The sequence below is a fragment of the Alligator mississippiensis genome, chromosome 1 (assembly GCF_030867095.1).
Source record: "Alligator mississippiensis isolate rAllMis1 chromosome 1, rAllMis1, whole genome shotgun sequence".
NCBI lineage: Eukaryota > Metazoa > Chordata > Crocodylia > Alligatoridae > Alligator > Alligator mississippiensis.
The window spans coordinates 479,432,201-479,449,472 of NC_081824.1; the positions used below are offsets into that span (position 1 = coordinate 479,432,201).

The following is a 17,272-nucleotide window of genomic DNA, read 5'->3' on the forward strand; positions in this document are numbered from 1 at the left end:
ACAGGGGCTGGGAAAGGGAGTCCCCGGCTGACCGGACCCAGCCCGTGGGCCGGACGTCCCCCACCGCTGCGCTAGGGCAATAGAAAAGCGGGTCAGCAAGGGGCTTCACTCAGAGAAAAGCAATGGAGCACACAGGTATGAAGTGGTCGAGTGGGTGGTGTGCCTGCACGAGGGAAAACGATGGGCTGTCTTGGTAGATCACTACAGGGACGAGAGGTCTTCCGTGTGGGACGTGGGAGCAAAAGGAACAAGACATCAAGCAAGAGGGCCGCCGTGCCGGAGGAGATCCTGCACCGCTGCTCAGCCCCAGCTTGGCCTGGTCTGGACTCCTGGGAGCAGTCTGGGCTCCCTGTTTTAAACAGACACGGGGGAGTTCGAGACGGGCCAGAGGTGGGGAGGGAAGGCCTTGGAGAGCAAGTCCTCGGAGGAGAGGCTGTGGGAGCTAGAGACTATGAGAGCAGTCTGCAAATCCTTGGAGGGCTCCTCACTCGTCCTGGGCGCCGGCTTGTAGATCTCATTCTTTCCGGGTGCTTTCCTGGGCATTCATGACCTTCGTGGCTAGGGAAGGGAAGCAATGGCACCAGAGACCAGGCAGAGGGAGAGGACCAGCATGGGGCAGGGACCAGACCCAGGACAAGTGCTTGAAACACGGGTTTGCTCCTCCCTGAACCACCAAGGAAAGCCGGGGCTTGTGGAGATGGCTGCTGCTGCTCCAGCCACCCGCTCGAGGGGAGGGGAAGCAGCTCCTTGCTTGCCCCTTTCCTCCCCGTCGGTGGATGGCCAGAGGACCTCTTCCTGAAGCCGTGCCCCGCTGGAGCAGTGGTGGGAGTCAGACTGCCCCGCCAGCCTCGGGAGCTCTTCCCCACAGACACTCAGGGGATCTTGGGGCCAGGCTGCCCTGGGCAGGTGGCATCTGGCTGGCAAGGTCCTGCACAGAGGCTGGGGGAGCCCCCGATGCAGGGAGCGTGGTGCAATGCCCAGCACTGTGGACTCTGAATCCAGCAATCCTGGCCTGAGTCTTGGCAGAAGCTCCGGCTCGTGCTTCTTGCAGCGCCAGCTCTTTTGCCAGTCCCGGCGTGGCTTGGCTCTGCTGTGTCCTTGCACTTCCCTCTCCCTTGCTCTTCCCTGTGTTTTCACGGCTGGGCAAAACGCAGCCTCTGGCCTGGATCTGGCCCACAGCACGATTCTTCCAGCTCGCGGACGGGGGCAGTCCGAGCTGTGGGACATGCAGCCAGTCCCACCAGCCCTGGGCACACAGCGGGACTGGGGCAGCCACAGCCTTGGTTTTCCTCTGCCCCACTACTGGATATCGGCAATCGAATTGTCGAAGGCAGGTATCAATGCACTGAAACACGGCGTCCCAGTTGAATCACAGGCACCCTCAGTACAACTCCCCAGCGTCAACCTTGCACTGCAGTGACGTTCAGCAGGAGCACGCGGGGGAACAAGACATCCGCTCTCCGTCACACTGCCAACACAGGAGCCATGGCTGGTGCTGCTGCAGAAAGTCCTGCTCTCTGCCAGCGCCTCCTGGGCGAGAGCAGCTCTTCCCTGCTCCACATGGGTGAGATCTCACAGGCAGGCTGCAGGGTGGATCCTGCCCACGTGCCGTGGTCCTGGTGCCTTCCCTTCTTGGAGCCTGGCTGAGTCCCCGTGCCAGAGCTCCCTGCCCTGTCCTGCCTCAGGACCCGAGCAAAAACATGCGTGTGCTCTTGCAAGCAACAACTTTCTGCAAACTTGCCCACTCTGCTTCTGCAGGGATCCTGAGCCCTGCTCAAATCCATCAGCAGCGGTTACAGTTGTACGCAACTTCCCCTAAGAGGTGCCGGGCATGCTTTACACTTCAGACATGAATAACCAGTTAATGATGTCTTGTAAAGACTTGCCCGATCCGTTCATGCAGCGAATGGCGTGATGAAAGCAGGAATAGGCCACAAAGTCATTACACAAGGGATGTGTAGTAGTTCTAGAGCTGTCTCCAGCACACCATTAACTGAATGTGTGGCCAGGCTGACCGGGGCTCCCAGCTTCCAGAGCCCTTGGGAGTCCAGAACACTCCCGTCCCCCCAGGCAGAGAGCCCGATCAGCTGCCTGCTGCTCCCTGTGCCGGGCCCGCTGGAGTCAAGGGCCCCGCTGTGCCCGGCAGCTGGGAGCCCCGTCGGCTGCTGAGGCTCCCCGTCCTGGGAGCTTGCTGCTGGCCGGAGCAGGAGGAGCCTGGGATCAGATCGTGCGTGGGCTCCCCTCGCGCTGGCAGTATAGTATGGCGGGGTCTGCTGTTCAGTCCCAGGATCACACGTCCTGCCAGGAAGCGCAGTGGTGGGGATCATGCGCCCGATCCCCTCGTGCCTTCACCTGCACATCTGCCAGGGCCGGAGACGCAGGAAGAGAGGAGGGTGGCGTGTGGCTGAAACTCCTGGGTGTGAGGGATATGTGACACTGGTAAGACGTATCTTACTTGCGGCCCAGGCTCCAGCGCTGAAGGCACCCCTCCACCTGCACGGGCTACTTTCTGCCTTTCAACAGGCAGACGTGACGTGCTTGGCACTGGACTGGTCTGTCATGCCAGACTAGCTGCAGAGGTGGGCAGTCCTCCACCTACCATCGCCACCAAAACCTGCTGCTTGGGTAAACGTTTCCAACCAGCCGGAGATCCACTCGGTCCTCGCACAGGAGCCTCCTGCTAACAAGAGACCTAGTCCAAGGGACGCGCGCCTACTGCCTGTTGTTATAAAGGCTCAGAGCCGAGAGGATCTGCTATTTTATGCTCAGGTGTTTGTTTCTCTGGGCCTTTACAGCAGTCCAGAAAACAGATCACAGGGTAAAGACATGCCCCCCAAGCCTCCGAGTGGGGCAGAAAACAGTAAACTATTCATAGATTCATAGATGTTCGGGTCGCAAGGGACCTCAATAGATCATCGAGTCCGACCCCCTGCATAAGCAGGAAAGAGTGCTGGGTCTAGATGACCCCAGCCAGATACTCATCTAACCTCCTCTTGAAGACCCCCAGGGTAGGGGAGAGCACCACCTCCCTTGGGAGCCCGTTCCAGACGGTGGCCACTCGAACTGTGAAGAAGTTCTTCCTAATGTCCAGGCTAAATCTGCTCTCTGCTAGCTTGTGGCCATTGTTTCTTGTAACCCCCGGGGGCGCCTTGGTGAATAAAACCTCACCAATTCCCTTCTGTGCCCCCATGATGAACTTATAGGCAGCCACAAGGTCGCCTCTCAACCTTCTCCTGCGGAGGCTGAAAAGGTCCAGATTTTCTAGTCTCTGCTCATAAGGCTTGGCCTGCAAGCCCTTAACCATACGAGTGGCCCTTCTCTGGACCCTCTCCAGGTTACAAGAAACAATGGCCACAAGCTAGCAGAGAGCAGATTTAGCCTGGACATTAGGACATATTTAACAGTAGTCAAGAATATTTTAATCAACCACGTCCTACATTCACTCTTACAAGGAGTCGATTGGACCCATCTCTACAGCTGCACATAGAGCAGGTTTAAATTCACTCCATTCATCAGATCCCAATAAGGAAGTTTTCAAGGCAGGTTTTCCTAACACTGCCACCACGGGATCAGTGTTAGCGAGGGGCGCACCAGTGAAGATCTTCTTGTTCGATACACATAGCCCACTATTAACCCGCCATATCGGCTGATATCGATTCGATAACCGATTTACAGGAGCACAGGTGGGCAGCGTGGGGAGCAGCTCCCTGCAGGTAAGCCTGTGGAGGGGAAGGGGCATGGGGGAGAGAAGAGGCATGGGGGGGTGGGGGCAGACTGAGGCCCCCACAGTCAGGAGGGAGTGGGGCAGGAGCAGGGGCAGGGGTTGGGGTCTCTGCCCAGCCAGGGTGGTGAATGGGACCCAGGGCCAGTGCAGGGAGCAGGATACAGCTGCAGGTGGTTTGTCCAGGGGATCAGTGTCCCGGTGCTTAATAATTGCAGTGGGGGCGCTTGACATAAAGGTTGTTGAATGAACGTGAGTTCGAGTGCTGCCGCCACCATTTTTAAGTGCAGGGACATTTTTAACTTGGTGCCTCCACGCCTCTTCTGGGGGTGGGCGCACTGGCGGGGAGCACATAGACGCAGTGTCTCGGGGCACGGCTAGAAGGCATATATGTTTAGTGATGAAAAGTATCTGCTACACAGGGTAGAACAAGCCAAGAGCTAATAGCGTTAATTTTCCTTTTATCAGTGCTGATCCGACACGCAACCGATATGTTGGTGCACCTCTAGTATTACCAGCCGAGATCCCTAGTGCAGACTAACCTACTATAGCCACAACTGTTACCATCTGCTGCAGTGTATGCAACACATTTTCCTCCCAAAAAGGAGCTCTCGTATCAGCTGCGTCTGATATACTGAAGCTGCAGAAGAAAATCAATAGTTAAGTAAAACTGGTCGAAATATAACTTGAATCCAAGCCTACAAATGCCAGTGAGAATTTGCAGCTCTAGGGAGGGAAGGGCAAGAAGAGTCCAGCCGAGGGCAACAAAGATGGTTGGGGGCCGGGGCACCTGGCTTGTGAGCAGAGGCTGGGGGCACTGGGCTAATTGAGTCTGGAGAAGAGAAAACTGTGCGGGGAGGATTGAATAGCAGCCTTCGACTCCCTGCAGGGGGTGCGAGGAGGATGGAGCTGGGCTGTTCTCAGGACAAGGAGCAATGGGCTCAAGCTGCAGCAGGGGAAGTTGAGGTTAGATATGAGGAAGAACTTTGTCACTAGGAAGGGGGTGAAGCACTGCAACAGGCTTCCCAGAGAAGTGGTTTTTACACACAAATTTAGGATCCGAGACCCTCATACTCATCCCAACTCATTCAAAATGTGGAAGTTACAGTCCTTTTCCCTAATTTTCTGTTGAAGTTTTCAGTAGATATAGATTATTTAAAATTTGCTTTTTGGAATGTGCTGAAGAGGTACTTTGGGGAATACAAAAAGAAACACAGAAACAAGGAGAAAACACATTTATTTAAGCAAAATCAAGATTTTAACCGGTGAACAAAAATAGACAGATGCTGATAGGGTTGAGGATATAAGAAGGCTTTTGATGAATCCCACGAGCTGGAACTTATGAAACGCTACCTCAGCAGTTGGCAAAATGCTGGTCTGGCCTTTTTGGTGCACAAAGACGTAATTGCTCCTGATTACTTTTGACTGCCCTAAAAAGATAGCAGAATAAGATCAGTTCCCGTGGCTCGTACCCTTTCGGATGCTTTGAATGGTCTTCCAGGAGACGAGGGCCCAGAACCGAGGGCTCCCCCTTCCCAATAGCGTGCACCGACCACTACAAAGCTGTTCAAAAGGTGGCCGCCCCCTCCTCCAGCCACCGTTTGGAACAGGACTCACTGCAGCTGGTGTGAGTTGGAGTATGGTTAAAGGACTGGAGACTTGGGCACCTCCCTAGCATTCATCTGGAGAGCAGCAGCCTATTTCATTTTCCATGACAAAATGGCACTTGTCCGTCGCTGGAACTGCTAGAACAGGCTACAGGTGCATTATAGACAAGAAACGCGGTAACAGCAGTTTCTGCTGCTTACGCTTCTGCCCGGCTCCAGCAAAAGCATCTCTGCATGTGACCCGCTGGGAGCAGGATGAGCAGTAGCGGCCTTAGGGGAGGTAAACCAGGAGACCACCCGGGGTCCCACACTTTCAGGGTCCCCAAAATTTTGAACCTAAAACAAATCTAGAATGTAGCTCAGTGGTAAAAAAACTCTTTCTTTCTGTAACTTATTAAAAACATTGTTCTTTCTTCAACTTATGAATACTGATTATCAAAATAGGTGTCGGAGCAACGGATTGACCACTGACTCTAAATTTAATTTGTTGCGAAAATCTGCTATTCTATATTGATAATATGTCTCTCAATCAAATAGGTTTGTTAACACTCATGTTCAGAGTGCTGTATTACTTAAATGTATTATGTAATATTCTCCACTCCGGTTCCTTAAAAATGAGTTACCCTGACTATCTGTATTGTCAGCGTTGTATTAAGATACTTTCATTGCAGTTTCATGATAGGGCAACACGAAATTGAAATTGAAAATGTCCAACTTGCTGATAGGTCATCAATAATAAGCTTCTAATCGCCCCAAATGACTCTTGCCGAGGGCTCCGACAACCCTCAGGCCACCACTGAAACGGGGACCAGGCTCAGCAGTTGAGCTCCCTGATACTCAGGTCCTCACTAGGGCTGTGCGAAGCGGCTGTCTCGATTCGGATTCGGATTCAGCCATTTCGGAGGGACAGTGATTCATGTGGGTGTTTCGGATTACTGTTCCGTTTTGATTCAGCCGAATCTGTCTGGGAGTTTCGACACTGTTTTGGTTATTCGGCCGTAGGCTATAATGGGGAAATACTAAAATACCTATAACTTTGTCATTTCTGGCCTGATTTTGAAGAAACTTGCAGAGATGGTATCCCCTTCTGAGGGCATGAACCCAGCCAGGTTTCAAGGACATAGGTGCAGGGGTTCTGTGAAACAACACCTCAAACTCTTCAAAGAAAAACTGGTATCACTTGCTGGCGCCGGCAGCCTGCTGCCATCCCGCATGCAGATCCAGAGGCCCACACCCCACGGGAGGGCAGCGGGGCCGTGCCAGACTCCTTGGGCGGGGTGTGGGCCCCTGGATCTGTGCACGGGAGGACAGCAGGCTGCCGTCCCTCCCCCAGAGCACTGGGACTGGAAGGGACCTCAGGGACAGATCGCAGACACCGCCCAGCTCCAGATGTCAATATGAGAGCAGCCCTTCCCCTCCTCTTCCCCCGCCCCTCCTTCTTAGTTTCTGTTTCCCTGCAAGCCCGGCTCCAAAACTCCAAAATTGGCACCGCTCCCCCACCTCCACATTTCCAGACCCGGGGGGAATATTGTGGGCTGGATGACACTGCTGCAGGGCAGATCTGACCCAGGGGGCAGGGGCTGAGCATCCATGTTCTAGGCCTTTTGTCTCCTCTCTCTCTGCTGCCAGCTGTGCTCATCACCCGGCAGGCTGCCTTGACTTGGGAAGACTACTGGAAGAAAGGCACTGAATACTTCGGCTTTCTCTGCTTAGTTTGTAACTAGATTGCCTCCTGCAATCCAGAAAGGTCTGATAGTTTCTTTGATCTTCCTTTTCCTCTTGACATACTACTGAAGTCCCTTTTTAACTGCTTTCTATGGCCCTTGCTATCTACATTCCAAGTCATATCCTGCCCTGCCTAATTTTCTTACAATCTATGACAACTTCCATCACAGCAAGTTTCTCAGCAATACCTCTCTTGATCAATAATTTCTAATCAATGACAGAAAGACCACAGAGCGCCCCAAGGCCACAACCAGGAACTTGAACTTGAGGCCGCAATATGGCTCGTTCCTGCCGTGACTGTCGGAGCATCCCGCTCTGAGGCGATTCATAGAAAACTTGGAAAGTCTCACTTCTTCCCAATGTGCAACAACAATTCTAAATTTCCAGAAAAATTAACCATTTCTTTCTCTGGTCAGAACTGGTTCTAACCTTGTCTTTGGTTTTTTAGTGAGTATTACCGCATGCAGCATTTTTAGACAAAGGGGTCCAGTCATGATTTTCTGGATTGTCTTTACAGCTCAACTTTTTGAAATTGAAAAAGTGAAAAAAAGCAAGTAAAGTTGAATCTCCCAGGCTAGAACAGGCACCCGTGCTCCGCTCTTAACTAGGAGTAATGGAGGGAAGTAGCCTGGAAAACAGACACTTACCTTGCCTACACTAGCAGAAGAATCAGGTTTTTTCTTGCTTGTCCGTGATTTCTGACCAGACCTTTGATGAAAAGTAAAAAATGTTTAGTCCCCATGCATTTTGAATGCTGCATTTCCTGAACAAACCGTTTAACAGGGCATCACAACTATCTGTCCTGAGGTCATGCTTAATAAAACCCTTCTGTGTAACTGGATTGTCAAATGGCAGGATGTGAAAGCCATGAAGGCCCCACAGTTCATGGCCCTATATTGAAGATCAAACGTGCCCTGTTTGCTTCTCCCCCTGTACTGCTGGAAGAGTCTGCGAGGTGCTGGGAAGTAATCCAGCTGCAACGCCAGAGCTCCACGCAGGCTCACTGATAGCTGTACACACGTGTACCTTAATTCAGCACCCAATAGCAGGCAGGCAGGAAAGAGTGTTAAGAGCCTCTATCTACCTCGCCTTGAGCCCTGGGGCTTATTCCCCCTGCCCCCCCCCCGCCAGCTACACTACTGCCTTTCATTTGATACTATAACTAAGAACCAGGGATCCTGGTTTTCTCTGATTTAACAAGCCCCAATTAAAATGTGGATTTGGGGAGTTTTTTTAAATGAGAGGAAATCCGGATCCCCACGAATAACTCACTTGCAGCACTGCCTAGTAGGTCGTTCAAGGACCCTCCCCATGCGGGGGACCTCAGCCCTCTCCGCATAGCACACGGCAGACAGGGGATGTGCACAGACCCCAGCACCGGACACGCTGCTCCATCCTGCCAGGGATGGAAAGTAAAAGCAGCCATGCGGGTGCACGGCAGGCCTTTGCGAATGCACACAGCAGCCAAGGCAGAGCAGAGACAGTGCTGGGGAAGAGACCGCCAGGCACAGGGCAGGGGAAGCTGCTGCTGCTCCGCACACAGCACGACATGATGGCTCTCCCGCTCGCTTTCCCGCAGGTGCTCTGACACTTTCATCGTGGACGAGGCTGTCAGGCTGCAACTTCAAACCGAGGGCCTTGGCCTAAGACCACGGCTGCGCATCTTGACCTGCCGCCCTCTCACTACCCGCTCAGGCTGGTCAAAGCCATCCTGAAGTCTCTGGCAGGGCCAAGCCCTGTGTCCCCTCCCTGCTACCAGAGTGGTAACTGGGGTCAACTATGGCTCTAGGCCCTAATTCTCTTCAAATGGCATCTGGGCCCTTGCCTCCTCCAGACAGGGAAAGGCACGGTTTCCTTTCATGGGGAGAGAAGCAGGGCTGCCCCCACCGGGGAGCCATCCAGATCCTGCAAGCCCTGCGGCTGAAGCCCTGCTTCACCTGGCAGGAAGCAGAGTCACAGTAGGAGGCAGTAACCTCACTTACTCACCCAGCCATGCCCTGCCCACCTGCCCTTCTGCAGATGAGTCCGACCTTCAGGTTAGACCCAGCACAACGGTGGAGGCAACGGATGGTGACAACACAGCGCCCTCTTTTATCGTCCCACCCAGCATGTGCCATGGGGAACTGGGATAAGGAATCAGGTTTAGATATTAGCAGATCTGACGTACCTTCGAAAGCGACAGGCAATACTACACACTGCAATGGTGATAAGCAGAAGGAGAATCACGCTTCCTATGATTATCCCTATTAAAAAGGTATTGGAGGATGCTTGGAAAGACAAAGAGACACAAGGTTATACTTTCTTTAATTCAGCCGTTCCTGGTACAACTGTAACACATGTTTTAGTGTGATTTGACCCAGGTACTTTTAGGACTGCATGCCTGTGCACGTGCTCGCTCTCTCCGGCTCTCCTTCTCCCCTTCCCTCTCCCACCAGTTAACTAACAGTACAAACCCTGTAACTGGTTTTCTCTGTACATCATGTGCCAGGATTCATATTAGCTTTGCGGACTGCCAATAAATAGAGTAGGAGTAGAGAATCGGTGCAGGTCTCTCTCACTGGAAAAGACCTGGTGCCTATGCTTTCACTTAGGAGCAGGTGTGCAGACACCGAACAAAGGAAGGATGCATTCAACTGCTTCCAGGTATATAGCACAAAATCTCTTTTGCAATCTCTTGAAAGGACGGCTCTCCTCAGTGCTAATCACATCCCTCAGGAATCAGGACCCCTGGAGCCAGGAGCAATGTTTCGTGACCGTGCCATGCCCACGGCTTGTGAGGCAGCGCTGCCACATCTAAAGCAGAGGTGTTTTGGCTATTGCTTGCACCTCTGAGCTAAGGGCCAGGAAGGCTTTCCTGGAGCCAACTGGCAAATTGTCTGCAAAGGTAGCCAGGCACTGCTATAAATGAAAATAGTAGCTACGGAGCAGGGCCAAAATGTTTGTGCCTGTAACTAGTAGGGTGAAAGTACTAGACATTAGGAAAGCTGATTTCAGTGAACTCAGGCGACTAGTCAAGGACGCACTGCAGAGTAGGAGTTTTGAAGTGATGGGAGCCCAAGAAGGGTGGCTGTGCCTTAAGGAAATGATCCTTCGGGCACAAAGAGAGACAGTCCCGATGTGAGGAAAAAGAGGGAAAGGGGCCAGGAGGCTTCCCTGGCTGACCAGAGAAATCCAGGGCAGCCTACGGGCCAAAGGGGAGCACATAAAAAGTGGAAACAGGGAGAGATCACCAAAGAGGAGTATACCTCCTCTGCTCGTGCTTGTAGGGAGGCAGTTAGACGGGCCAAAGCTGCCATGGAGCTGACGATGGCATCCCAAGTAAAGGCCTCTCACTGGGGTTGTAGAGAGGCAGCAGCAAGGCGCCAGACTGCCATGCGTAGACCCTGAGATGGTGCAGAGTCACTTGGAAAAACTGGATGCTTTTAAGTGGGCAGGCCCGGATGAGCTCCATCCGAGGGTGCTGAAGGCACTGGTCGACCTCGTTGCAGAGCCACTGGCGGGAATATTTGCTAACTGGCAAATTGTCTGCAAAGGTAGCCAGGCCCTGCTATAAATGAAAATAATATCTACGGAGCAGGGCCAAAATGTTTGGAAATCAATGAGTCAAACAGAAGCAATGAATGTGGTATTTGTCTTAATTGAGGGGCTGGATGACATTACATTTCTCAGAGGAGAGGAGAGCTGTTATAAAAGCTGTGTCCACGTGTGCTGTGTCCCTTTCTAGGATGGAAACTCTACTGCAGAAGTCACTGGGGTCAGAGATCGAGAGCAGTGGTTTGCAACCTGCGGTCGGTGGACCTCTGGGGGTCTGCAGACTATGTCTAGGGGTCTGCAAGAGATGACTCTGATCAATCAAAAGTATGAGAATACCCACACTTACAAGTCAAAGGGATCCACACACCTCCGCTGGAAACTTTTTGGGGTCCACAAAGGAAAACAGGTTGAAATCCACTTTATATCTAGAGTGAGAAGCGGTCGAAGAGCACTCAGCAGCACTAGGGCTTGTGCAGTCTGTGTGCTTCATTTTTGGCTACTAAATGTAAGAAAATTGGAGGTCTAATATATTCCATAATCTGGGTATGTCCCATAAACATACCCTCATCCAGGATCATGCATTACATAAATCTCTTGAAGGATTTAAAAAGGAAGGCAGATTAGGCAGAAAAGACTCTCAGCAAATAAATGACCAGGTACACAAGCTTATTTGAACCAAGGGACAAACCCAAGAGACACATCAACCAAAAAAGGCAGGGCAATATGCAGAGTGGTAAGGTTGTCACAGCACTTACTAGTAGAGGTAGATGGAGGAGGGCCACTGTCAAGGCTTCCTCCAGATCCTTTCTCTGTACAGTATGGGGGGGCCCATCCAAAGTCGCAGTGGCAGTTTCCATTGCTGTTGCAAATCTGAAATACAGCAAGTGCGTAAACTGCAGGAAACAAATAATCTAATCCATCTTCTATTTTGGTGTGTGATGAGTGCCTCCTCTTTGGCCTGCACGCTTGGTATCCCTTAAAGCGCAGTGGGGGAGCAAACTGGCCTGCTAATTTGGTCCCTCTAAATCCCTCTACGTAACAGGGCGGAATAATGATAACAGCCTCTGCATCTCTGGGCTAGAAAGTTAACGCACTAGTTTTGATTTAGGAGTACTCATCTCAGTTGAAATTGGAGAGTCTGAATGATAAGATGTCAAGGCATCACTACCACAGCCTCTAAACCCAGAACTGAAGTCACGTAAAGACCCAGGGGGAAAAACATGAAGTGAGAGCCCAAAAGCTGAATACACATCAGAGCAGTTTTCTTCTTTCTCTCTTACCTCTGTTACAAAATTTGAAGACCTGTGTTTCATTAACTCTAGTTAATTTCAACAAAATCATATTTCTTGATTGTTTTTCCCCACCAGTCATATAGTTTCAACGCAGCGTGAGACCCACTTAGCTTGTAGGCTGGCATTCATTATGCTTTTTCAAAAATGGCACGAAGTGCCAGAGGTTAGGAGACCACCTGTCCCTAAGGCAGGATGGTCCCACAGTGGGAACCTCAAGTCCTTGTCTCAGGGTGCAGGATTCTGGGGCAGTGTTTCTCCTTGGTTTGCAGTGCCTGCTGGGATCGGGAAACAGTGGGTTTCCCCTTGCAGGCTGGCAGCATTCCAGCGTGCAAGGGGCTGCCGGGAGAGGGGCTCAGGGGGTCCTACGTGCACATGCACGCCCACATACATGCCCTTGGCCAGGAAATACAGTCAAGAAGCACGGAGAGCAGCTCCCGGCAGGTAAGTCTATTGGCAGGAGGGGGAAAGTGGGAGTGGGGGCAGATTGAGGCCCCTCAAGGTGAGGGAGTGGGGCAGGGGCTGGGGGTGCTGCCCAGACAGGCAGTGCACGGGTCCAGAGAAGGGAGCAGGATGGAGCCACAGGTCCATACTCTTCATTCTACTTTCCCTCCTCTCCCCTGTTCATGGGGGTGGGAAAGGAGGGGGAGGGAGGGGCATGGGAGGGCCATGTCCTCTTCCAGATTTCTGCATGGGGCAGGGGTGCGTATGGGCTGCCCACTGTGGGCTTGGGGTTCCCCACCCTGCTCCTGAGGGCCCCACACTGGCCACACTGGCATAGCAAGGCAAACCCTGCCCGCCTGGTAGCAGCAAGGGCTGCAACAGCTTGGAGCTGTGCCCCCTGTTGCCACGGGGAAAGCAGGGGGTGCACGGCTGGTGAGGGGATCCCAAGGGAAGGGCAGCAGGGCAGAGAGCCCCAAGCTGCACTTGGCTCTCATCCGGCCATGGCAGCAGCAGCAGTGGGAATGGGGGAGGGAAAGGGCAGGCGTGTGTCCCCCTCCCCCTTTTGAAAAGGTGTCACCCTAGTCAGAGACCAAACCAAGAGGCAATGCCCTCGCAACAGTCATACAGTAAAGCATATTTTCACTTCAAGAGGGATGTAGTTGTGGAAAAGCCAAAAAGGACACAGAAAAAAGCAAGAGACACACACTCCACGTTGCTATCTTTTAGTCCCAGGCAGGAAGAAAGAATTAAGCACAAATTATGGCTGCCTGCATATCAGGCCCATTAGAAACATAGAATCATAGAAATGGGGGTTGGACGGGACCTCAGGAGTCACATCTAGTCCAACCCCTGCTCCAAGCAGGACCAGCCACAACTGCATCATCTCAGCCGGAGCTTTGTCTACCTGGGTCTTCAAAACCTCCAAGGATAGAGATGTTCCCACCTGTCTGGGCAACCTTTTCCAGTGTTTTACTGCCCTCCTAGAGAGACAATTCTTCCTCATATCCAACCTCAACTTCCCTTGCTGCAACTGGAGCCCATTGCTCCTTGTTCGGTCATCTGTCCCCACTGAGGACAGTCCAGCCCCATCCTCTTTGCAACCCCCTGCAGGGAGCTGAAGGCTCTGATTTAACACCCCACCCCCACCCCAAGTCTTCATTTCTCTAGACTACATAAACCCAGTTCCCTCAGTCTCTCTTCACCAGTCCTGTCCCACAGTCCCCAGACCATTTTTGTTGCCCTCGTTTTCCTTCTGAGAAGGCCTGGCCACACTGAATAATGTTTTTTAAAAAAAATCCAAGCACCAAGAGTGAAATCTGTGGACAATCACTTGAATGACAACTGTTAAAGAGAAACTTTTCAGTCCCAAATAACCTAGATACTGTGAAATAAATGAGCATCTGCAAGTTGGAACGTCACCTTTGCATTTTATCCAAAGTTGAACTGAATGTACTCTAGCATTCACGGGATCTTTGCTACTTACCCCTTGGCCGTTGCATTTCTCATCACGGCAGTAATACTCCAGAATATTTGTGCTGACACAGGTTCTGTTTATACACATCTAGAAAAATACAGAGGTGTATATTAGATAAGAAGACAGGAATGAAGCCTGTATTCTGACTCCAGAGTAGACAGAGACATTTGGGAATACCACTGTGTGTTGGGGAGCAATGGGTAGTGATGAACAGAGAATGTATCTAAGCTTGTCTGAAAACATCCTGTTTTCAAGAAAAATGGTACACAGAGTCCCTGCTGGAAACCTCTTGCTGCAGCGGACAGAAGCAGAGCCGTCAGGCATTGGCAGCTGGGAAGCTACGGAAATGAAGTATTTGACTGAGCTCAAAAGCTCAAAAGCCTCCAAAACTAAGCATTTTCAGAATATGTTGTAAGAATCACTATTTTTTTTTAAATCTTCCCAGAAGAAAGGCAACAAACAGCTACTAGTCAGAAGGGGAAGGTATGCTAGCAGGATGCTTTTTCAACATGGAGAGTTGGGGATTGCACTCTTTGAAACCATTCCCCAATTAAGTGACAAGAACCATAAAACAGGAGCACATCCTCTGGGGAGCATAAAGATTAACAACCCTAATTGTCTCCATCTCCCTGGGACTGGGCAGTTGTAATCACAATACATCCTGCCCAGCACACTTGCTTCCTGTAAGGGGAAAAAGTGCCTGGAAGTGCACTGCTATTTCCTGGTGCACATCTGCGTTCCAGCCCCACGCACTTGTCTAAGGATCCTACCACTGCATGTATCAGCATGGTAGAGCTTTTGCCGCGGTACCATTGTGGGGATGGGATTTGCCTTATTTCATGTCCTTGGAAGAACAATGCGCGGCGCCATGTCATTCATAGTGTCCCATACCCAGGAATGAACTTTGATGTAGGCAGGGTAGCAGTTTCAGGAGGAGAGGACCCATCCTCATGCCATCTCCTCTCGCTCTACAGAAGAAGCGTGGCATCTCTTGCCAGCTGCAGTCGGTCCTGGAGAAGGGGTAAGAGGGCCTGCTTTTGGGGTTCTTCCTACATACATGGGTCAGAGCAGGCTGTTTTGGGGAGTGTATCATGTAACAGAGATGGGGCAAGTTAGACTTGGAAACACCAGTTCCATGCCTTCTCGACTGAATCTCATTTTCATGCTGTCCAGGTATCTATCGGTGTTGTATGATACTACCTGGTCTTTATCACACAGGGTGCCGTCTTTCACTGATCCCACATCAGGAACATCTGGCCCGACATGGAAGTCTATACCCCAACAAATGGTATTATTAATGGGAGTCTGGACTGTAGTCTCCTCATCTGCCTTTACTGGTATGCTTTTAACATTAACACACTGCACTCTTCCACACAAAATATCCCTGAAAGAAAAAGTTCACAGAGCATCTGAAGAGCTGTGTGGGATCTATAGTATATCCTATCATGAACAGCTGCCAAGTCACTCCCACAACTCCTCTCCCAGGCCCGTTTTCTGTGTGCCTTGCTAACCCTTTAGCAGCCCAGCGTGAAGCTTCTTATCTTTCTATCATGGAGCGTTATGGGCAGGTTTTTTTACCGAAATTGTTCAATATTGCTGCAGTTCTGTAGAGACTTGGCTGCAGGATGGGGGCAGGGGGGACTGCACAATGCTCAAGGCTGTGGAGAAAACAAGTGTGCAAGAATCCTGAATTTGGACTCAGCACAAGACACTTGCTCTGCTATTGCCAATTCTATTCCCCTTCTCTGTAAACTGACATGATACTGGTAAGCCACAGCAAGCAAATGGTCATTCTTGCATTAGTTTTCACTCCTTCTATTCATGGTCATCCTGTATCGAACCTGGGGAGATCAAACCATTCTTGTGGGAACAGGGAATGAATTACTAGGAACTGGAGCTCTACAAGATGTATTGCCCACATTCACATTGCTGACTGACGGGTGCATCTCACTCCCTGCGCTTGGCACCAGGGATTTTCTTTTTTTTGCCATAGCAGTACTCGTACAGCGCAACCTGGCCTCCCCTCCGCTTGTGGTCCTGCATCAATGGGATGAAAGGTAGCGTGTCCATCCTTGTAACACAGTTGGGTAGAACTGGAGATCCAGTGAAGAGGGGGTCTCAGTCAAAAGCACTGTACTCCTTGGGAGTAGGGCACAGAGCTGTGCTGCTGCCCAGCATGGCCCCAGGGGGCAGATAATGGACTCAGCTCCAGGGAGGTTCGCTGAGGAATAAGCAGGGTAACTCTGAGGAACGAGCAGTCATGGACCGAGCAGCAGCAGCACTGCCAGGATGTGGTGAGGATACCACATGACAATGCTTTTCCTCCTGAAAAGCCACCTGTATCTTTTGACGGTGCTGTGACAAGGCAGGAACAGGTCGCCACTGTAATAATCCTGCCAAGCCCAGAGCCATGGGTCTACAAGTCTTCAACAGCGGAGCAGGCGGAAGAAGACGTAAGGCTCTCAATGGCTTGAAGGCGGAGGAAGACTGCCATGGAACGAGATCCCCGGTTGTCTTGGTCTCCTTGCCATTGGAACAAGGTCCTACTTCGTGAAAAGCCGTATTGACGCTGGTGTGCAGCAGCTTCTCCACGATAACAGAAATCTTGCATGGGCATCTTCCATGAAAACAGCTTGATCACGGAAGACAATCATCATCCACTGCGAGGGACGGCTGAAGAAGACAGACCAGGAGGGAAGGCAGAGCTGGGGCGCGCTCTCTCGGCTCTCGGTGCTGCTATGGCAAAAGTCTTCACTCAAAGGCCCAGGACGTGAACTGCACCCACAAGTCTGGACGTGCAGGGAGAGAGCTGCTCAAGGGGCACGCCAGCTTTTTTTCAGAATGAGGTTTGTGGAGAGAGAGATTGCAAGGCATTCAGAGGTGATGGATGAGAGGACTGGGAGGCCTTTCTGGGAAGTCAGCAGGGCTACGCTTCTCATAAAGGAGCGCTGTCTGTTCATGCTGCAGAAATATTGTCTACTGAAAAATAAACCACAATGTGCAGCTTCCAGATTGCCCCCTCAGCTGGTGTACAACCCAGACTTCCCTCTCCTGTCACCCACCTCTTTTCTTTCCTTTCCCCTCTATCACGTCCTCGCCCATCCTATCTGTATTTAGATTCCTATTTTTATGCCACTAGAACCCCCAAAATGACGGGGTCTCAGTCATGACCGGGGCTGCACTCTCAGATACTTTCGTAACAGCTGTCCCACCTACTTTTCAGCACATTTCTTGTACGCCAGTCCATCCCAACCACAGTTACCGCACCGGTCACCTCGCAGATTCACTTCTCTGAAGCAACTCTCTGGAGCGCGGCGGGCACCTGTACAGGTCAAGACGGAGCAGAGAGTTCACTGTAAGATGGAAGATAACCGCCCCGTACATCACCTGCGTGACAGGTTCGTCCGGAACTGTCTTAACGGGAAAACACGTTGGCTTATGCTACAAAGACGGAGGGGGATAAACAGCAAGGAATCGG

The 17,272-nt window shown here is 51.5% G+C and overlaps 1 protein-coding gene across 1 annotated transcript; it reads right to left on the reverse strand.

The window, feature by feature from the left end:
- Positions 1-4,941: 4,941 nt before the first annotated feature.
- Positions 4,942-17,112, reverse strand: LOC132248820 (disintegrin and metalloproteinase domain-containing protein 30-like). Its single transcript, XM_059723190.1, has 7 exons — positions 17,011-17,112; positions 14,995-15,178; positions 13,804-13,881; positions 11,343-11,457; positions 9,221-9,320; positions 7,701-7,761; positions 4,942-5,151 (listed from the first exon to the last, which is right to left on the reverse strand). Exons 3-7 carry the CDS (start codon positions 13,879-13,881, stop codon positions 5,137-5,139), a joined length of 369 nt encoding a protein of 122 aa, XP_059579173.1. The 5' UTR covers positions 14,995-15,178; positions 17,011-17,112; the 3' UTR covers positions 4,942-5,136.
- Positions 17,113-17,272: the final 160 nt, after the last annotated feature.